The sequence below is a fragment of the Anser brachyrhynchus genome, assembly GCF_964034855.1.
Source record: "Anser brachyrhynchus genome assembly, chromosome: 4".
In the NCBI taxonomy this organism is placed as follows: Eukaryota; Metazoa; Chordata; class Aves; order Anseriformes; family Anatidae; genus Anser; species Anser brachyrhynchus.
Genome location: NC_137698.1, coordinates 15,304,117 through 15,325,879, shown reverse-complemented (window position 1 = coordinate 15,325,879; position 21,763 = coordinate 15,304,117). Strand labels below are relative to the sequence as shown.

Below are 21,763 nucleotides of genomic sequence, written 5' to 3'. Positions count from 1 at the left end.
CCTAACATTAATTTAGGATTGTTATGAATAAGGTGGTTTATGTTTCCTTGGCAGGAGTCTTGGAAACTGGATGCCTTTACAGGAGAAAAGGTGAAGACCATGCTTGGCTGATTGAACACTGATGAACCGACATCACCTTTGTCTCCAAATGTAAAAGAAAATGACATTTCCTGCCATGACTTCTCGTAAGTGGTGGTTGCAGCTTTGCTAGGCTTTGGGGAGATGGTGCATATCTGAACTTTTCCAAAAAAGACGCTGTCAATTTTTGCCTCTATGCAAGACAAGATGCGGTTGCTTTTGTGATACCACTTCAGGCTCTTTCAAATCAGAGGAACACCATTCAGCTTACTCAGAGGGGTCTCAGGCCCTTTTTAGAGCTTAAGGGCTCTATTCTCGAGGCCTTGTGTGCTATTGTGTGTCGTCAATTTAACAGACGTGGTAACCTTTAGCCAAGAATTTTGCTGCTGCAAAATACAAGCTGGACCTGTAACCCAAGCTGAATGTACTCTTGAGTGCTGAGAAATGTGGCGCTTCTTCTTAAGCGATGGTTGCCATGCTTGCTTAACTGTCTAAGAGCAAAGACACAAATACATCCTTCCTGTGGCTACTGATCTAGCTAGTCAGGTCAGACCATGTTTTGCTCAGGAGGCAGATGGGGACAGGCTTTGATCCCCAACTGCCTGTTGTTCCATCAGAGGATTAACAATATGATTAAGAAAGAATGCCTGGCAGGTAAATGAACCAGAGACTCATGGAATAGTCAATGGAGGACACCTAGGGAAGATGAGAACAAAGCAGTCAGAGTACGGTGCTTCCTCAGAGTGGTTTCTAAACCTACAGTGGTTTGACTCAGGAAATCTGTGGATCACAAAGGTGTAATCATCATATTTAACATCTTTATGGGGATTTTTCTTCTAGAAAAGTGATTAAACCTTTTAAATGTGCAAAGTATTTGACATTTTACATATTTTGCAGCAAGGAGACCCATACCTTACCTGTGTATCATATGACAGAGTATCTCCTAGTGCTCGTTTTAAACCTGCTGTTCTTATTTGAAGTCCCCTTAGAAGAAACAGTGAACAGTCTTTTCCTGTTTACTCTCACAATTCCACACATTACTCTCTAGGTATCTGTTGCCTCTCTGTGCACCATTTTCAGGTTGCAGAATTCTGGTGCCTTTAGACATCACATGCACAGACACTCTTTGGTTCCTTTGGACAGTTGTGCTGCCTATTTTGGGACATTTTACAGTTCCTCTGTATCTGCTTTGAGATAGGAAATGGACCAGAACTTCATGCAGTATTTAGGATACAGGCATAATGTGGATTCATTGTGATATGTGCCCCCTTTTTTGTTTCTCTGTTCTCTTTGCAGATAATTTCTATCATTTTTCTCTGGTTTTTATTGCTACTGAGTTGATATTCTCGTAGGAGTTTCTGCCTCAGTCTTATTCCTGAAAAGCGTAACCAGCTCAACACCTGTCATTTTGTAGGTAAGGCTAGGACTTGTTTTCTCTGTATGTGTCACTTTATACTTATCAGATTCTCATCTGTTTTATTAGTCTCTCAATGTTGTGAGATGCTTTTGGAGTTCATTGTGCTTAGTTTTTCTTTCTACTGCCACGAGTATGCAGTTATTGTGGGATGATTGTCACCTCGCTAATTATCTCCTTTTTTTCTTTTTTTTTTTTGCATACCATTTATGAATATAACGAATAGCAGAGATTCCTGTGAGTTTGTGAACTGGCTTCACTAAAAATCATTATCATTTTTCTTCTCTCTTTTAACCGTTTTTCCATCTTAAGCCTTCATATCCCATGGGAGCTCAGCTTTTTTAAGAAGCCTTTGTAAGACAACGTCCTGTTTAATTTCTGTAGGAAATACAAGTAGACAATATCAATCAGACTTGCCTCATGGACCAGCTGTTGACTTGCTCAGGAACTGAGGTAGGTTTTCAAGGCAGGACTTTGATTTACAAAAGCTACCATGGTTCTACCCCATATAACATATTTTATATGAATACTTGCTACTTTTATTACTTAGTTGCCTGTACTAATTTGGTCACTTTGTAGATCATGCTACACTGTAAAGGGTTCCCCATGCTTGTTTTACAAGTTTGTTTTTTTTTTTTTAAAGATTTCCCCTAGTTTTCTGGCAATAAAGTAGTGTTGGGTTAGAGGCTGCATACCATCGTCAGTCACTTAATTTTTCCATCCTTCACCCTGGTTGAGTGCTATCTGTTCTTGGTTGTTTCTTGCTGTTAGCTTTTCCAACCAGTCTCTTCTGATACTTCATTTCTAAGAAAAATTATCCAGTTGGTTCTGGTGTGCCTCTGTCTAACAGTGTGTGTGCAGTTTATGCGCTTAATTTTGTAAGACTTCACACTTTTCAGCTTTTCTGAAAAAGGCTTTATTTGTTCCCAATGTTTGTTTTAACCTTCTGTTCACCTTTGGGCTTTCTGAAATTTTTTTTTTTTTATTTAATAAGCAGGATGCATTTGTTCTGAGGCTAACGTGATGTCTTGAAATAGTGTTTATGTCTCCAGAAAACACGTATAATTCTTTTAAGGTTCTTCCTTTAGGTGTGTGGATTTTACTGCAGTTATGTGGTCCCTGTCTTCAAAATTGAATGTGGCAGTAGCTGATTTTCTGGCTTTGGTCTCCCTGTAGAAATGTTGAAACAGGTGCTGATACTGTTCAGGTAGGTGGCAGAAATATTTTAAAGCAATTGTGTGTACTAGTCAGGTCTGAATCAAGAATTGCTTCCCATCTTGTGGGTTTCCTGGCTGTCTATTTCTGAAACAATTGCTCACAGCATGCAGAAAGCTGGTATTATCTGACTGACAGTGTAAAGATTTCACATTTTACTTGAGAGTAATTGGAAATAATTGTTAATAATTGTTCCCTGGCATTTTCATTATCTTCCTGCCACCACATTTCCTTTATGCCTGTTTGCACATGTCCTTGTTAAAGGTGAAGTATTCTGGGTCTGTGCCATCATTATCTTTTTTCAGATAGTTCTGTGAAACATAGGAAGCATTATTTTTGCTTTCTGTCTCTGCATTCTGTTCACATCAGACGTTTTTTTTTTAAATTCTCTTTTGTTTGCTATTGATTTTTGTCATCTTCTGGTGTATTCTTTACTTAAGAATGCAGTGTCTACTGTAGGATTCAGAACAATGCATCCCCTGTGCACCAGGCTGCTTTCTCCTACTTGTCAATTTAAAATTCCTGTATGATCTACCTGTTGTGAAGTGCAGATGTTGTTTACCTGCTAATCTCTTGCTACTCGAGAGGCTTCCCCAGTCCCTGATGAATCTGCACCTCTCTTCCTTACTCTGTTGCTTTAGCCATGCATTGAGACTTTGCCTCCCCACCAGCCGTTATGGGGGGTCCTAGTCTTTGGCATCCTACTTGGCATCCTGCATTCTGCCTCCAGAATCTCTCTTCTTCCCTTTCTTGTACTTAATACCCACATGGACCACAATGCCTGCCAACTGCCCAATATTCCCCGACTTGTCCAGGCTTCTCTTGAAGTTTCATGGCTGCACCAGCAGGCACATCAGTACACACTCTCTGCAATCGTGAGCCAAACCTGTTAAGTACCTGGTAACTGAATCACTGGTGGCTATTGCTTGTTCCTTCCTTCCAGCTGGAGTTCCTGCTGCAAGGAAGTATTGTCTGTACGAGAACAAACACCATCACCTTGTGCGGAGGGAGGACCACTGGCCAGGATTATTACATCCTTCACCAGTTTGGTGCCTTCCTGCTATAAAACTAGGCCTGGAAAAGCTTTTCTGTGCTCTGAAAGCCTCTTCGGTTTAACCTTTCCACTTGAGCAGCAATGGGTTGTTTTGCTTGCAGGTGAGACTGTTCAGAGGCTGCCATGAAGCCTCCATGTCATGTGTTCTTCCATCTGTGCCATGATAGTACGCAGGAAGGGCTCCATCTCTGAGGATTGTGGGCTGCCTGAAATGAATACATATTCATACCACCTACACCTACACCTGGGTCACGTAATCATGGGACACTTGATACTTTACCCTCAGAAATTTTCACCTTCTAGCTAGTTTCTGTCTGCATTTCTCTTGCACATCTAGACTGGCTCAATAGAAGTCTACTTTTATGGCATGGAAATGCAGCTTCCGGTTAAAATATTGAGATGTAATTACATGATGTATTATTAGTAACTGTATTTGTTGTCTTTCATAATAAGTTATCCTGTGACCTGGACTGCATTGAAATTATGAGAAGCTGAGGTTTATCTTTAGACTATATTTCAGCCAAAAGAAGCTGCCATTCTCAGGAAGGCTGTGTTCCTGTTAGCTGGCTATGGACTTGGTATAAGGTGAAAGGAAGAGCTCCAGCTACATAAAAAGTATTTGGAGCAGCATGTTTATTGGCTGGTGATCCCTGAGTTATGGAGGGGTCAAATGAAGGATATTCAGGTGTCGGGGAAGAATCCCTACATGTTAGAAACTTTATTGCAAAGAGGCTCTCTGCCACACACACACCTCTCTTGTTCTTATGTTCTGTCCCCTTTATTTGCCTTCTGGAACAACTCTATGCATAAGGCTATGTGGACATATATTTTTGAGTATGTTTAGTGGAAATGAGAAAACGTAAAAATTGAAAAAAGGATTGAGAAAACATTGAGAAATACTACATTAGGGTAGTTTGGGCTTGTGATAATTGACTTCCAAATTAACTTGCCATAGCTAGCACAATTAGAAATGCTTATGTAGAAAACCTGAAAATATTTATATCACAAATGTTTGTGACCTAGAAGAATTTTCCAGGACAGAAGTACCTGTGGCTAGGTGGTCACAATCAAAATTAACATCTAAGAAGTTAAGGAAGAATCACAAACTTGTCCCAGTAGTAACAGTTACGCTCAAGTTCTTATCTGGCCAAATGGCACCTTTCAAGGAAGTTCAAGGGAGTTGAGGCACATGCCGCTGAACCTTCATCAACTTACGTCAGCTCCACCTCTAACCAGGGACTGAACACTGTCTCTCTAGAATATGCAAATTTTCTGTGTTGATCCTGCCCATAATTTCTGATTTGTTTTTAATTCTGCCAAAGAAGGAAATAAACTCTGCGTCCTTGCAAAATTTTCGTGGCTCTTCTGATTTGGGGTGTTGCAGGGTGTGTAGTTAATGCTCTGAAAAGGCTTTGGGATTCCTGGATGAAAGGTGTGATGAAAGAAGGGTACTGTTATTGTTTTAGGGGAGGAATCATGCTAGTGGGTAAGCCTCTGTCACTGAGACTTGCTGGACTTGTTTGTTCTGACTTGCCTATGACTCCTTTCTTTCCTAATTCAGGTGATAAAGCCTCAAGTCTATGCTGAGATGCTGCACAGTGTGTTTAGTAGTTCAGGACGGTGCATCTCCCAGACAGAAGAACATACTGCTGACCTCTCGTTGGTGTCCAGAGGTGAGTGCCACAGCCATCAGACTTGCTACTTGGTAGTTTGGGCAGCGTGGTTATATAACGTGCGGATTTATAGGGCAATTTCAGGGCTTTGACCGAGGCAGGGGTGGAGAATGAATGGCACTAGCTCTGAGCTTACATCTGATTTGAGCTGCCTTCTATGCATCAGTAATCCTTCTGATCCTTCCCCTTTTCTCTTCACCCAAAATGCGTTTGTTTCCCAAGAATTCCCTGGCTTCTCTAACCGGGTGGTATGGGGATAAGCCAAGGTGGTCTGTGGCCACAGAGGGTTTTAGGGGGCAGGTGAGAGTCCTCTCTCTAACTCTGATCTGCCTTTCTTGGTGCTGAAGTTAGTGATGCAGTCACGATTGCTGAACTAGCAGCATGGTATGAGATGATAAGCAGGATAAAGTTATAAAAATATCTTCTTGTGCTCCTATTTATTTTAGTAGGCTTTGTATGCTGCCAGTGAAGTGTTAATCTGTGCAGAATCAGCTTGGAAGCGCACCAAATCTGGTACCAAACCATTTCACCCACCCTACCTTGGAATGAAAAACAAGACATAAAAAAACATGGAGATTATAATTGCTTGTCTAGTATCTCACTTCTGGAGTAGATTTCCACCTATTAATGAGGGAGGAAGAGCAGGCAGGCAAAGCCTTTTTCAAAGGCTGGAAAGGAGAGACCTGCTGTGTTCTGGGACTGATGAACTAACAGAATTAGGTACTAGTTTGTGATCAACGTATATGATGATGTAGAAGCTGCTGAGCCTTGTTCTAAACCGGTTGTGTTCAGTGGCCAGGTACTTCATCTCCCGTACTCTAGAATGGTCTCTCACACCTTCACGCAAGTTGTCAAGTTCTTATGTTGTGAGTAGCCTTCCTAATTCTCCTAAAGCTTGTTACAGAACAGGGGAGTCTTTCCAAGATGTTTTCGGTGACAAACAACTGTGGAAAAACATGTTATTAATCAAGGTTATTTCAGTTGTTGGCCCTAGTTATATCCCACAGGTTATGGAACTAGTATGGTATGCCAGCAAAGAACTCACAACCACCAAAAAGCTGTATGCAAAATGGGTGAGAGAAAGGAACCAGAAGTGTTTTGTGCTGATTGCAAAGGTGATTAAATAATTGAGGAAGTCTTTGTGAACAGCATTCAGGCATTCTGGACATTGTTAACTCAGACCTTATCAGTAATTTATCCCAAAGGCCGAATGCTGAGCTTGAATCTTGCTGCAAATCACAAGAGCAGTCTTGGAAGCTGTTGTCTTTGCTTAGCTGAAGTGTGCTTCTGGGAAGCAGCAAGGGCCTTGGTGGAGTTGTGGATAGTTAAGGGGAGGGGCTCAGTTAGTATGTGGCAAATACATTAGTGATACTTTATCTGACTGCAGAGGGGTGGCATGCAGCACCTACTGTCTTTGTGGGATGTTTGAGGGTGTGGGGAGATCAGGCTGATTCAGCATGACGCATAGAAGAACACACACATTGTTTCCCTCAGCAGATCCCTTCAATATCTGGAAGTCTACCATTGTATCAGAACTGCTTTAGGAGATGTCAAACATTGAGTGAGTGACACGGGTAAGCAAGCACTAGCTGCTTTTATTTCAGTGCCTGAAGTAGTAGGGGAATGTTGTCCCATCCTCTTAAAAGTGTGTGTTGTGGATATGCCACAAGAGCAGAGGAGAAGGATGAGGTTGGTGTGATTGCTCATAGCAGAGGTGGGAATGGAATTAGCGTGTCTTGCTTGCGTGGCCGTGTACTTTTGCTACTGGACTCCTGGGGTTAACTAGACATGCTCCAATTACTGCCATTCCCAAACATCCTGCCAAGGAAGAACGCTTCAGGGACATAGTTTCACACTGCACTCACCAGGCCAGCAGATTAGTTTGTTCAGTTGTCTTGTGAAAGGTCCCATTTCTATTAAGAGTGATTGTGGGGCTATGCCTGAATCCTAGAATGGAAAACCGGGAGCGACTTTAATCATGGAGAGACCCTCATCAGTGTGTTTGCAGGCCATGTTCTGCCCTTGGCTCTTCTGGGAGTATTGCAATGGCACTGAGCAGTGGTTGGACTGAAGTTATTATTGGAAGAAAGCAGCAGATCAGATAGCAAAATTGAAGAGTTTGCATGTTTTCTTCTGCACAGAACTTGGCAAAACACTTCCAGTAAATACTACTAAAAACATGCCATGGTTCAGATCCATTTGAAAGCAGATATAGGTAAGGGGTGCTATGAGGACTAAGCTTAAGAAGTCAGAAAAAGTCAAGGGCAGATTCCCAAAACAAAACAGGGAAGGGGTTCCCTGCTTACCTTTTCCTAGAACACGGGTGGTAGTTTCAACTCCTTTCCCTGTCTGAACAGCCATTTTCCATTTAACAAAGATCAGTTTCCTGGTATCAGTGTTACCGAGGCTTTTGGTAACATGCAGTAGCTCAACTAGAAGAGATGGAAAAGTTCAATATAGTGAATCAAATTCTGCCAGGCAGACCTGGGAGCTGGAATGAGTGTAGTAACCTTTTAGGGAGTTTGGTACAGAGTGAGAGAAGAGGGACAGCTTATCACCTGTGTATTGTGCTTGTCTTTACTTTTGGATAAATGTTCCAAATTGGAAGGTAGGGGGTTCATTTTGGGCTGATCAGAAATCCAACCAGAAATGCTATCAGTTCTCTGCTTGGTTTCATAAGGAAGACCAGACAATCTTGGCTCCATTAAAATTTCAATACAATTCTTTCTGATGTGCCAATAACTATTAATGTAGCTTTATTTCTTCCTACATTTCACTTATTTTTAAAATATCCTGCATCAAGGCTTGACATATATGCATAAACACACCTTTGTGTGTAAAACGGCTATGTTTATATTGAATTAAGTTATTTCCAAAATAGTTTATTTGGATTATTTTTTTTTGGCATGGAATAACTTTTTAGTCATTGAAATGCTTTCTTTGGCACAGAGCCAAGGTGTGTAAACTGAGACTAATAGTTCCCATTACCAGTCCAAAATGAACCATGATAGGAATTTCAGATTCTACAGTCACTGGATCGTCTTGGGCTCCTTGGGAATTAAGCATGTTTTAAACGAGAATGTTGATTGCTGGAGGAGGTCTGATGTTCATTCGACGTCTTGCCAAGATAAGCAGGTTTGTACTGAACTAAAAGGTCTAGGGTTTGAAAGTTCTTGCTTATTTCCTGCAGACCAGAAGCTGCCAGATAGAGACTGTGAGGAGGTGGTTTTCAGAGCAGGGAGGACTCAGCCTTCCAGGTCTCCAAGTGGAAAGTGACTTGATTTCCTAAGGCTTACTTTTGAGGAATGAAGGTCATTCTCATCCTTTCACAAGGGTGGGTGCTCTGTTGGAGGATGAGTATATTGGTGTTACCTGAATTCCCCTGATAACCCTCCTGAGAGTGAAGTGTTGGTTACTGTAGTTTGGGCTGTAAAAAAAAAAAAAAAATAATAATAACAATAATCAGCATGTGGTATAAGGAAAAGATTCATTTATAGGCTAAGGTAATCAGATAATCTCTGCCTCTGCATTCATCAGCACCACAGAAGAATCAATGTTTCTCTGGCCAAGGGAGTGTTGCTGGGTGGAGCAGAGTTTTCTTGGTGAGTGAAGCGTGAAGACCATACAGAAACCTGATTGCTGAACAGGGGGATCCACCTGCCACTGAGCTATTTAACTACAGAGATAGCTGTCCAAGGCTCAAGAATCCCTGTCAGGTGGTTATTCTGGTAAAGCATGACGATCCTGCACCTCCTGGCACGGTAGCAAAAAGGCTAGGGGAGTGAAGGAGCTACTTGGAGATGGAACTTGTGTGATTATTACTGACTGAATAGAGTGGACGTAACCTGAACAAGAACTGTCATCTTAAACGTCCTAGTTGGCCTCAGCAGAGTCAGGCTCAAAGCCAGACCTACTTGTGAGTGTTTTTGTTTTTTTGCATACAGTCCCTAACGCAGTAGAGTCTAGGACTAGAATTCCTGGGCACTACTGGAAATACACGTTGCTCCAATACAAGTAGTACATGCTTGGTGTTGCCTACACTCAGGCTTTTCTTCAAGGAGTGATGGATAGCTACTCCTGGAACAAATAAGGCCACCTGTTTTTTGTTTTTTTTTTTTTCCCCAGCCCTTCTGCACAGCTGATGACTAGCATGTCTGCTGTTGAAGTGGACAGAAAAGATGGGGGCTGCTGAGCTAGGACCTGCACTTGGGCGGCATAGCTGAAGGATGTATGCTGGCAACTGTGCACTGTGGGAGGTGGTGAGACTTGGCCCTTCCACTGCACAAAAGATTTTTCTTGTCCTGGTACTCACCGTAGCCAGGTGGAGGTCAAGAGCATCCTGCTAAAGAGAGGAAACTGGTTTGGGTTTGAAGAGGTGGTAGACTTCAGTTTGTATATCCCATACACAGAGTAATAACCTGTATGAGTATAGAAATATAAGCAAGTGCTTCATTAAAACTGTTTTTTTACATCCTTTTAGTAAAATCAGTATCAGAATTGAAGAAGGCTTTCTAGTTTTCATCTTCAATGTTTTCATTTCCCCCAGCACTGTAGCAGTTAAGGTATCTGTTTCTCCTTTGCAAATCTCTGTGACCTCTAGAGAGCAGGCAGGTCTGAAATGTTGGGGAGGGGGGTCTGTGCTGGCAGGGTTTGATGTGTATCCAGTATTTGCATGAAAAAAAGAGACTGAAATTCCAGATAGTGCTCTGCCTGTCAGAGCACGAGTCCCATGGGCAGCAAGACATTCATTTCTCTAGTGTGACTCTTAAGCTTTTGAATCTTAATCGTAAGGCCCCATCTTGAGGAAATCTATATACAGGTCAAAAAAAACATTGGTTAAGAAATAAGAATACTGTTGCCTCAGTCTCTGCAGAGTCAGCCATATGCTGTTGAAGCTGTGCTTCATGCTCTCTATGCCAAGAGCAGCGGAAGGACGTTGTGCCGATTGCTGTTTGAGTGGAAGCCCACTGGGATGGGAACAGCTGAAGCACAAGGAACCAGTCAAGCCTGTCAGCAGGGGCTTGGACTGGAGAACAAAAGCTCACCAGTGCAGAGAGCAAGGTTGGATGCCAAAGCAGCATCTTGAAAGCACAAGAGGTGACTAGGTGAGGAGGAGGCGTATTATTACCATAACAGCCAAGAGTCTTGCCACCCAGGGCACTGGCCATGAGGTAAGCTACAGTCTCACCAGCTGGGTCTGAAAGACCATGAGCTGTGAGATGAGGATGAAACTGCAATGTGTTGAATTGAGGCAGGGCTATCCCAGAGGTATTTCATTTTCATCTGAATTTCTACATCCGTTACACCCTTGGTTTAGGGGGTGGCATATACAGTGAAGGTCTAGATGGCCTGAAGTCAAGGTCTTGGTGAAACCAGTTCAGTCCTAGTGACTGAATACTATAAGCCACTGCAACTTGTGGTTCCCAAAGAAAATAATCTTGACCAGCCTAGACAGGCTGCTCCCATCTGCTCTACAGTCTGCTTTGCAGAGACCTGCCATCAGGGAACTGAGATGGTCTAGTGGGGAGGCAGCTAGACTTGCAGAAAAGCCTTGCAGAAAACACCACCGGTTGGAGAGCATAAAAACTTTCCTGCCTCCCTTCTTAAGCAATGGACTGGGATGCCTGCCAGCACTCACTAGATAAACCAAGGTTTTGGGTGACGAGATTAAACTGTGTGAGTTGCTTCCAACTACCCTCTCATTTACTTAACACTCCCTCACTCTATGCAGCCCCCTCAGCTGCTTCTTCTCTGTCTCTGTCCTTTTTTTTTTCCCCCTCATTTTCCTAATTTATGTTTCCTGCCATCTCTTCCTCATAGTTTTGCTCAACTTTCTTACCCTTGAGGCAGAGTGTATAAACCCACTCACTCTCCCACTGCGTCACTATCTTTGATGTCATGGATTTGTGCATCACAGCTTTACCTTCACTGCTGGTCTGTCCCCTGAGCTCATCTTAGGCCACTGGCAGCCTTTGCTGTCATCCCACTCTGCTTGCTCATATCTATGTTCACTGTGCTGTCTTCCTTGCCACCCCACAGCCAGAAAACCTGCAAAGCATCGCTCTCTCTGCCTACCTGCTGTTTCCTGCTCCTGTCTTCTCAAATGTTGTTCACAAACGATTGTGCCAAAGGCCTGAAAAGGGGGAGAATAGCATTTAGTATGTCTGGCACACAGCAAACGCAAACATGGTTTAATGGGCATAATGCAGTATGGTGAGTAGTCAGCTGAGAGCCTCCACCCCAGAGCTGGCCGCTGCCATTTGTCACTCCAGGCGCCTTTGAGGGATTATCCCACATGTTCTTCTGACACCTTGTACTAAAGCCAGCCATGATGTAGAGACCTGGTGCGTGGCATGACAGCAGTTACTACATAGTGCCCTGTTGAATTACTAGGGATCTGAAATAATTGCACTTAAGGGTTTGCATCATCCTACAACAAAGCTACTGAGGATATGCGCAAAAATGTAGTTTTCCTAATGTTCTCTTGCCTAATGCTGTGCAAGAGGAAATAAATGGGAGGGAAAGGCTTACTGTGCATTTGTCCACATGTGAGTTAGGCTCCCAACCCTCTCACGGGTCTGCTGTCTATAAGACTGGGTCTTCATGCTGTGTGTTGACACATTAGTAGCTATTTCTCTCCTCTCTGACAGGCTGTCTGGCAGAAGGCATGATGCTCTTACAATATATGCATGCTTTTGCTGCAAAGAAACCCAAACCCAGTAGAAGACCAGTAAATGTTACTACTCATACCAATGAAAAATAACTCAAAGCTGTGTGTTTTATAGCATCTCTGATAGCCTAGTGTAGAAGGTACCTCCTCAGTTATGAACTCTTACATTCAAGTTCAGTTTAAATACCTGTGGGCAGCCAGCTGCACTTGAAATCTGTGTAATACTTCTTGACGGGAAATTGTCTCTACTGACCATGCCTGCACTACTTGAGGCTTTTCTCAGCTGTGCATGTGAGGTAGTGGAGGCAAGCTGGAACACAGGAGATTCTGACTAAATACAAGGGGAAAAGCTTTTGCCATGAGGGTGGTCAGAGACTGCACAAGAATCCCTGAGAGATCTCTGTCCTTGGAGATGGTGAACACTTGACAAAGCCTGGGGTAACCTGCTCTAGTGGAACATGGTCTGAGCAGATCCAAACCCCTAGGGTTTGGAGGCCTTTCCAAAACCTACCTCATTCGGTGAGTTAGTGTCAGTGAGCTGAGTTAAGCTGCACCAGATACAGTTTTGCTCAGGGTGTGTTATTGTGTTTCTAACAATTTATCCGTGTTTTCTTCTCCAATGCAGATATTGACTCGGATGGACACAGCAGTGAAGCGTATGGAGCCATGGAAGATAGCAGTCATCGTTGTGTCAGCAATAACTGGTCTGGCCATTGTCATTGGCTTGATTACATATTTTTTATGCCATTGTAAGTGCATCACATTGTTGTTGTGGTAACGAGACTTTTGAGTTATCTGTTGTGTTTCACTTGCTACTGTGGTCCTGCCTGGTGATTCAGGTATGAAATTTACCCCAGGTATCGAATCTGCATGAGAACTTACTAGACCCTGTGAAAGTCCTGTATTGATTAGAACCCCCCCCAAGAATACTTAAAATATTACTTACCTGAAGTGGGGATTTAAATTTTGTCTGTACTTCAGTTTGCCTTGCCCTGGTGTCTCCCCTGGTATCCACAGTTAACCAATTACTATGGTCTTGAGTGTAAACCAGAAGTGTCTCGGTAAGGCACTCAAGCTATGCATAGTAAGCATGGTCTTGAACAGGGTTTTTGCAGAAACTGAACCTGGTGTCTCTGGCTGAGGATATTCCAGAATGAGAAAGGACCGAGGTTTGGGCTTTCTGGAGACCTGGTTGCCAAGGATCTGGTTTCAGTGGTACTTGAATGATGTCACTCTATTCCCAGTTTCTGAAATACTGATGAGAGGGGTTTTGAAGTGTATTCCTGCCGGGACAGAGCTAGCTGTGTTGCTGTCTCAGGTCACTGAGAGTCAGTGAGGCCTTGGTTTATGTTAGGGTACTAGAAAGAGTACTCTCAGAGCTGCAGCTTATTTTTGCAGTTAGCTTTTTGCTAACTCTGCATTATAGGGCCCTTCTCTGCCGTTCACTTGAGAGCCAGATTTTAAACTTAACCCGAATGCTGATTGGGTGCAAACAGCTCTACGCCACCTGCCTTTGTGGGGCAGGGACATGCCAGAAGGCATCAAAGCTGATTAGAAGAAGATGGTCCTCAGAAGTTTATTAGTGGATGTAATTTAAAGCTGGTTGGTGTAGTTGTCAGGGTGGAAATGAGCCCCCAGCTGGTCCATGGAGCGACAAGGTGGCCTAGATCCCCCTTTCCTCACAGTGCTGCCCAGGGCTTGGTCACAGCGAAAGCCTGGAAGTCTTACTTGTGCCATGTTCTGTGTGGAGCTGTGCTTGTCTGAATTGTATTGAAGAAAATGAGCAACTTTTCTTTTTTCTCTCCTCTGCAGATCAGAACAGATATTACAATGCAGCTTTCCTTATCACCAACATCCAGTATGACACTCGGTATGAAAGGCAAACCACAGAAGAATTCAGATACCTGAGCCAAGAGATTGAAAACATGGTAAACTAAGATGTTTCTCTGTTACTGCCTGACCTATGGTGAAGAGTCCTTCATTTGTGTGATTGGAAATTAGACTCAGAGGTGATTGTGCCTCATGCTTATGTGGCTGGATTATACTGGGCTATTCCCAGGGCAAAGAGTAGGAGGATGAGGAAAGGAACAAGATTAAACACTGGAAAAGCTGAGTCTGTTCCCTGTCTCTGCCACTCATCTGTGTTTAGCAGGGTAGTTGAGACTATCCTGCCTGCTACTGCCAACAGAGAAACCAGCAATGATATTAAGTTTTAAATGCTTGAGAAAAATGGTAGATTGCTTGGGTAGAAAAACTTTATTGGAAGATCAGCCTGTGTCCTGCATATTGCTCTCAGCATCATGGTATCTGCATGCCCTGCAATTTTTTCTATGGTGAGAGTCTCTCCAGACTCTTTAGAGGTAGGTTGGTGGTGTTTTTGCTGCTTGGGGTAGATGGGGAAAAATAGCACAATGTGATCAAGGCTCAGATCATCACAGTGTTAAGTGTCTAGTCCTCTTGGAAATAATCAGGAATTAGATGCCTAACTCCTGCTGGGAACTTCATGGTTTTCCCACAGTTGCACAGGACTTGCATCGAGGGCAGTGAATGGCCCTGTGCACTCCCACCCCAAATCAGGCGGGGGTTGTAAATAGTTGTGGACATATTCAGTGCAGGGATAGCATCTGGCTGATAGAGGATGTTCTGTGCTGGTTGCTGTACCCTAGCAGCTCCAGGGCTATTTCTTATTGAAGCCTAGAGCTGGGCAGTAAAATTGCAGTCCGTTCCCATTAAATAAGGGGGTGTACTGTGGGAATCAGTAATTGAAAAAGTTCAACTGTCTAGCAGAGGAACAGTTTAACCTCAGCATGATTCAATGTCCCAGAGGGCATACAGTGTATAAACTAGAGCCGTGTGAGGCTGTTTGTCCAATGCTTGCTTCTGGCAGGGGGACTGTGTTGCTTGGCACTGATTGCCTTTTAACAAAGATGGAAGACAGAGTGGTACAGAAGGGAGACTAAAATTACTTCAAAGATGCACAAAGCACAGCACCATGAGGAAGCTTTAAATGGAGAAAACAGCAAAAGTCCGGATAACTTATTTAAACCAGAAAGTTGGGACTGCATGCCTTTCTGGGTGCTGTTCAGTGTGTTGGTTCAGGGCAGATGCACTCTAGATTCATAGAATCATAGAGTCAATCGCTTTGTCCCTATTGCTTCCTGTTCTGTCACAGGACACCACTGAAAAGAATATGGCTCAGTCGTCTTTACAACCTTTCTAGTCATCTTCCAGTCATCTTTATATCCCCCCCAGTCATTTCTGGACTCTAGCATTCAACAGTGAGTGTTAAATTCCTTGTTGTTGTCTCTGCAGTCAGGAAGAAGGAATCATACAAGTACTTCTCTGCTCCACTGCAAGCTTGTCAGCAAGCTTTAAAACCTTGCTGTAGTGGTAAAGATGCCTTGTTGACTGTGTGCGAACAGATGGTAAGCACACATGCTGTCTGTTCCAGCAAGCCTGTAGTTGAAAAGGCACCCAGAGAGCAGAAGAGACAGCAAAATTTGTCAAGACGGCAAGATTTGGCAAGTCAGCTGTTTATTTTGGTTCTGCAACTTCCAATGGAAATTTAGTAGTAACTTTGGTGTAGAGGTAGGGATCTGAAAGCAGGTTTTTGTGCTTCGGAGACTGATGAGACTCTTAGTTTGAGAAACGTGCACATATCACGGGTCTATTTCAACACATTATTTTCCTTTAACAGATGTCTACAGTATTTAAGAAGTCCATTCTAAGTCAAAGCTACATCAGGTCCCATGTTATCAGTCTAAGGTAAGTAATGTGAAGGTCAAGAACAAACAGGAATGTAATGAAGATCCTTTCTTCCTACCCCTTGGCAGTAGGGAATGTGCCTGGTTGATTTTGCTTGGTTTATGCCAGCTGGATGACTAAGTCTTGGATGCTTGTTGCTCTCCATCAGGGTTCAAAACACTGGTGAGGGCTTAATCTGCTTAGAGGTCAGCAAAGAATAGAAAATTGGCCTTATACTTTGGCAAGTTGATTACCTGAACACCAGCTGTTTGTGGCTGTGATGCAGTAAGTGAATTGTTAGGTGATCCCAGCCTTCACTGCTAGTTAAGGGCTTGAGAGATCCAGTCAGCTCTTTATTCCATATCATTCTTCTGGTGGAAGTCCAGGCTGGTGTTTACTCCTCTGTGTGGTGTACGGCAAGAGGTGACTGTTCTCCCTCCTCTCAGAAAAGAACTGAAGGAATAAATTCCACTGTGAGATGCCTGGATAGAGAGAGAAGAAAGGAGGCAAAAGGGACATGCAGATATGAAGATCCTGTGAGAGCTTTTAAGTCTTTCTTCTCTGTGCAATAGTTATGTGTTGCTCTCAGTGATAAGAACCATTACTTCCATCACACAATTTGGGTTTCAAATAGTTAAATTTCTATAAGGCCTAAATCTGCTGTGGAATATCTTTTCCTTTATATCAAAGAATGCCACACTTCCTGCAAATATTCTTTTCCACAGCACTTTGGGGATCGCTAGATGGTTATTTCCTTAAGTTGTTCACATTTTTCTCTGCTACTGGTTTCTTCCAGAAGCCTCCCATACTGTATATCAATTGAAATTACAGGATTTGGGAGCTAGACTTAAGCAATCCCTTAATACCTTTTAGGCTGACCAAACAGTGCACTGCTTTTAAACTGTTTCACTAGAGTGAGTACACAAGAGAGTACCTTCTGTTGTGTAAATGTGCACTGGTTCAGCTTAGCTGCATCTCTGCTCTCTTTGCCTCTAGGTTTCTGTTGCTTTCCTTTAGACTGTTAGTCTTAAGTATCATGCTTCGTAGTTTGTATTGATAATAAGTGATCATGCCTTGTACTGGTAACACAAACTATTGAGATTTTTGTCTCTCAATCCAGTGAAGCTAACTCACCCATAAATGGACAAGTGACTTAAATGGAAAGAAATGCCAGAAGACCTTTTAAATTTCTGTGGATCTGAGCTAGGTCTTATAAATGGATGTTAGGAATGGCTTGTTAGGTATCTGTGGAATGGTTTTAACTCTTGTACTGTTTCTACTACTATGTTCTGTTGATGGAGCTGCATAGAGACTAAGGGGAGTATTCCTTCCTCTCCTTGCAGAAGATTCCCTCTGATCGTTGTTATAGCATGAACCAGGCCTTTTGCTGTCTGCTGACGTGTCGTCATCTTCCTTTGCTTGTGCACAGCTATGCTATTCGTTCTACACATCTGTGCAGACCAGACCTGTTCTTGTATGAGGAAGGCAGACAGTGCAAGCAGGACTAAGAGGCTTAGTGGGCAAAGAGAATGACACCACTTTGTTTATGTTGGTTTGCAGCCCAGATCCTGGCGGAGTGCTTGTATCTGTTGCTCTGGTATTTAAATTTGCCTCAGCTGATAGTACGGCAACAAGCTGGAGTCGTGTCAACAGTGTGTTACGCAGAAGGCTGAAAACAAGCTCAACGTCATTGAATGTTGACCAGTCTACTATAACTGTCACAGGCAAGTGCCTTAGGTTTGTGTTTTTAGCATGGAATTTGTTCCTCATACTTTGCTGGTTTCAGTGTAATGAGCTTCGCTTTACTACACAAATACGTGCAATTGCTGTTTTTCTTCTTTTCCCTTCTCAAAATTGTCTTAGTGGCTGACAGCCCAGGAACTTGAAAGTAGTAGTAGCATGAAGAGAGCTAAAGCAGACTGACACCCTCTTTAATGAGTGTGAGCTCTGCTCTGTGCGTCAGAAGTTGTGTGTGTGACCTAGCTCTGAATGTGATTGGCCAACCTAATCCATCAAAAAAGAGGCCCAACTTTGCGATCTGAGTTCACAGATTACTCTGCTAAGATGCACAGTGAATTGGTGAGGAACCTGTATCACAAGGTACTTAAATGTGGAGTCCTCAAGCTCTTAAAAATAAAAATAAAAGTCTGAGATGGTTCCCTTCTCCATTATCTGCCATTTCCTTTGCTTATTTCACAGGTCACTGTAGCAAGTGTTCATAGCCAAACCCTATGGTTCCCTGGGCAGTCAGTAGTCCTCTCCCATGAATTTGTCATTGGTTACTACCAGAACCTGGCAGAGGGAGTTTTTGTAGGGAAGAAATCAGAAATGTTACAGTCAATCTCAGCACTGAGAATTTGTGACCACCTTGCCTTACTGAATGTGAACCTGTGCATATAGGTTTGTGTATCATGCATAGCCCCCAGCACATGTAGATGTTACTTGGACCTATTTAGTCATCTGCTGCTTTTTTAAGCTTTGAGCTAAGGCACAAAAGACGCATCCCTTGGCCTTGCGCTTTCAGAGAGGATCGTAAGCTTAACTGAACCTCTTCAATAGAGCAAATTACTTATTTTGCCATAGTGTCACTACAAGCAGCAAGGCAAACCATTTCATATGTTTACTAGGTACAGAGAGGAGGCAGTCTGTCCTAGATCACATAGCAATATGAGGCATGCTCACTATATTGTTTGTTTTTCATTTCAGAGTTGAATGAGGACAAGGGAGATACCCTTTTAAACAACTGTAAGTACAAATGCTTTGCAGAAATCATCAAGGGACATGGTGCTTACATGTTCAGTGTTTACATGCTTTTTATACCTGAGATACAAGTTGAAAAATAACTTCTTAAAGCTATTAGGATAGTAGATAATTCACGAGCCAGGCAAGACTTGAGTCTTGCTGGCTCTAGAGTATCTGCAGAGTTAGACATTCCAACTTGGTGGTGGTGGGAAGCACTTGCATTAGTGTTGACTATGTGAAGTAGATGAGTTGCTGTCAATGAGTTTTGCATGAGGACTGCAGTTGCTATGAGCTGAGAATTGAGCTGGATGGGAGACTGTCACAAGCAAGACAGGAAAAACCCAGCATTACAGTGTTGTCCAGGTTGCATCTTCCAAGCATACCATACATGGAGTCTTAAAGAAAGCCCTAGCTTTTAAGCAATTTCTGAAAGTGATCATGCCAGATCCTTTCCTCTAGAAGACAATCCTCTGCCTGCAGAGCCCCTGTTCAGCCCTTTGCTTCATTGTACATGCATGTACGTTCCTGTCTCTGCCCTGAGCTGGTAAGCCATTGTCCCTACAGGCTATAGCAGCTAATGGCATCCTGCTGGCAAAGACGAATAGCTCTTAGACTGCTCACGAATTCATCTTTCCTTTCTTCTCTTGCCACTTTGCTTGTCTAGCAGTATTTGTCTGTAAGAGAAGGATTGTTGTCTTATACCCTGCACAGAGGTCATGTCCATGGCCTTGCAGGAGTCAGAGGTGGTGCCAGAGTAGTGTCAAACACAGGGCTGGAAGTGAGCTATCTGTGGAAATGAGCAATCTGGTCAGCTGTCACCATGTCTAGAAGCTGCGTGTCCTCACTCCTTCCAATACATCCTCCATCTCGCCCTCTCCTCCCTGTGAAAGTTTGGCAATAGATGTTCTTAAGGCTCGGGAGCTAAAAGCTTGCAGTCTTCAGGGAAAGGCCAGAGGATGGGAGAGGGAGAAAAGCTGCTCACAGCGAGAGCAAGGCAGTGACACAGCCCTGAAGAAGGGAAGGTTCTGAGTCCCTCTCCTGTTCTGTGCTCCCAGGCAAGGTGTTAGAACTCCTCCGGAAACGTGGAAACAGAATCAGTACCTTCTCAGATGAACCCCGTACAAAGGGCCTCTGGCTGCATCTTTGTGCTGTCCTGAGCACTAGAGACCTCCAGCACCCCTGCCTAGCATGGTCACAGGCATTTCGTGTGTTGCACATGGACGCTCCATATTTAAATGGTCCCTGAGAATTAACTTGTTTGGATTTGACTTTTTTTGGCTGAGTGATATATGACTGTGCTGTTGGCACAGTGGCTGTAAGTAAATTGTTGGAGGAAGAAGACACTTTTTTTTTTTTTTTTTTTTTGCTGTTGTTGTCAAAGCTGACCTGCAGGTGACCTGACAAAATCCTTTTCTTATTTCCTTGGTTTATGGGTGGTTGTTTTTTTGTTGCTGAACTTCTCTAGCAATTCTGTGACACTTAAATCTATACTGATTGTGTTGTTATTTCCTTTGCTATGCAGGTGGGGTTTTACAAATAATGAAATATTGCCCCCAGCGTTTGAGTTCACAAGTGATGTGTGGTGTCTGTCTTCTGCATATTTTGGTGTTGGTGTTTGTATTGAAGCTTAAAGCTGTCCTGGTCTGGCAGTTGTTTATATAGGGATTCATCAGTATTTTCTCACTCAGTTTTTAAGTGTTTTTGGTGTTCTTTAATGTACAGTAACAAGAGAGGGATAGCCTCTTTAGATGAAACTCAGATGTCATTATTATAAAAGCTAATGGTTAATTACCAGTGCATGTGTATGTCTTTGTGCCTAATAACGTGTGTGGGTGTGGGCCTGTATGCACATACATGCCAACAGGCATATCCCTCTGTACAACTCTGGATGAATAAGAAACAAAGTGAGGTTCACAGAGAGGCAGTATTTTTTAGTTAGGCAAACAGTTACAGCTGGAGAAAATAGTCTCTCTGATATATAGCCTTCGTGGAAGTTCACATGGCCTTGTGTCTGATAACTGGTTTAATGAAGAAGTGGTAGTTTTTCTACAAACCTTCATTTAACCCCATACCTATCCCGAGATGCTTGTGACCACAGAACCTGGCTTCCCTGCTATTGAAGGCACTGTTTTAGGTGAGGGTTGTCTCTTAACATCCCTTCCGTCTTGTGCCTGTGTCAGCAGCCACATGGGCCTGCCCAAAGCAAGACCCTGTTTTCCCTCAATCAGCTAAACCAGAGCTGCCTTTTTTTTCCTTTTTTTTTTTTTTTTTTTTTTTCTTTCTGGCAGTCTGTGGAATACGAAGGGGTACATTCTCCTTCTCAGGAGTGGAAAGAATAATCGGCGGGCAGCGTGCGCAGGATGGGGAATGGCCATGGCAGGCTAGTATTCAGCTCGATGGGACCCATCGCTGTGGTGCATCGGTGATCAGTAATACATGGCTAGTGACTGCAGCCCACTGCTTTAGAGGGTAAGTCATCAGCACCTTTCTGATCCTATAGGCACTATGACTTCTGAGTGCTCTGACAGGTCTTCTCTGATCTTTCAATGCCCGCTAACGTCTATACCTGCTGAAAGATATCTGTTTCTTCTCTGTTCCTTGGACAAACCTGGCCACATTACATTTTGGTTAAATGGAAAGCTGTGTTCTTGTTAGGATCTCCTGTATGGCTGTGACCTAGTCTCAAATGTCTTTCAGAGCAAAAGAGCCTCGGAGGTGGACAGCCAGTTTTGGAATTTTGCTGAGACCTCCGAAACAGAAAAAATACGTACGAAGAATTATCGTTCATGAAAAATACAGTGAATTTCTCCTTGATCATGAGTATGATGTGGCTGTTGTGGAACTTGCCTCCCCAGTTGAGTTCACAAATGATGTGCACAGTGTCTGTCTTCCTGAAGCATCTCATGTATTCCGGGATAATGCTTCTTGTTTTGTCACAGGCTGGGGAGCTTTGGAGAACGATGGTGAGTGTCTGTTGTCTTCTCGTGCTGTCACACGTGTATCTGACAAGGCTGATGTTAGTTTTATGGGTTTTGTTTGTTTTGGATTTCTGAGACTTTGTGTTTAATAAGTGAATTTGCTAACAGTGCACTGGTGGACTTGGCTTGCTTTTTTGTTGTTGCTTTTGAGTGGTGGCTTGGAATATGGAAAAAAGCAGCAGGTTAGCCTTATAG

General features: G+C 43.1%; 1 protein-coding gene across 21 annotated transcripts in view; it reads left to right on the top strand.

Moving 5' to 3' along the window:
• The window catches only part of TMPRSS11E (transmembrane serine protease 11E), a 51,064-nt gene that overhangs the window by 25,047 nt on the left and 4,254 nt on the right, over positions 1-21,763 (top strand). For 12 of the 21 annotated variants that reach the window (XR_013950765.1, XR_013950766.1, XR_013950767.1 and 9 more), the window contains 12 exons: positions 55-185; positions 1,375-1,492; positions 1,805-1,945; positions 2,581-2,699; positions 5,323-5,434; positions 12,730-12,853; positions 13,917-14,032; positions 15,802-15,869; positions 17,409-17,572; positions 18,555-18,593; positions 20,879-21,059; positions 21,288-21,553. Coding sequence is in view for 16 of the 21 variants with exons in the window: in XM_080590744.1 (XP_080446870.1) it covers positions 5,342-5,434; positions 12,730-12,853; positions 13,917-14,032; positions 15,802-15,869; positions 17,409-17,572; positions 18,555-18,593; positions 20,879-21,059; positions 21,288-21,553 (1,051 nt within the window). In the remaining 5 variants the exon portion in view is untranslated. Of the gene's footprint in view, positions 1-54; positions 186-1,374; positions 1,493-1,804; positions 1,946-2,567; positions 2,700-3,922; positions 5,248-5,322; positions 5,435-6,446; positions 7,009-12,729; positions 12,854-13,916; positions 14,033-15,801; positions 15,870-17,408; positions 17,573-18,554; positions 18,594-20,878; positions 21,060-21,287; positions 21,554-21,763 lie in introns of those variants that run through there. The other 9 variants (XM_080590732.1, XM_080590733.1, XM_080590746.1 and 6 more) reach the window with 9 other exon arrangements.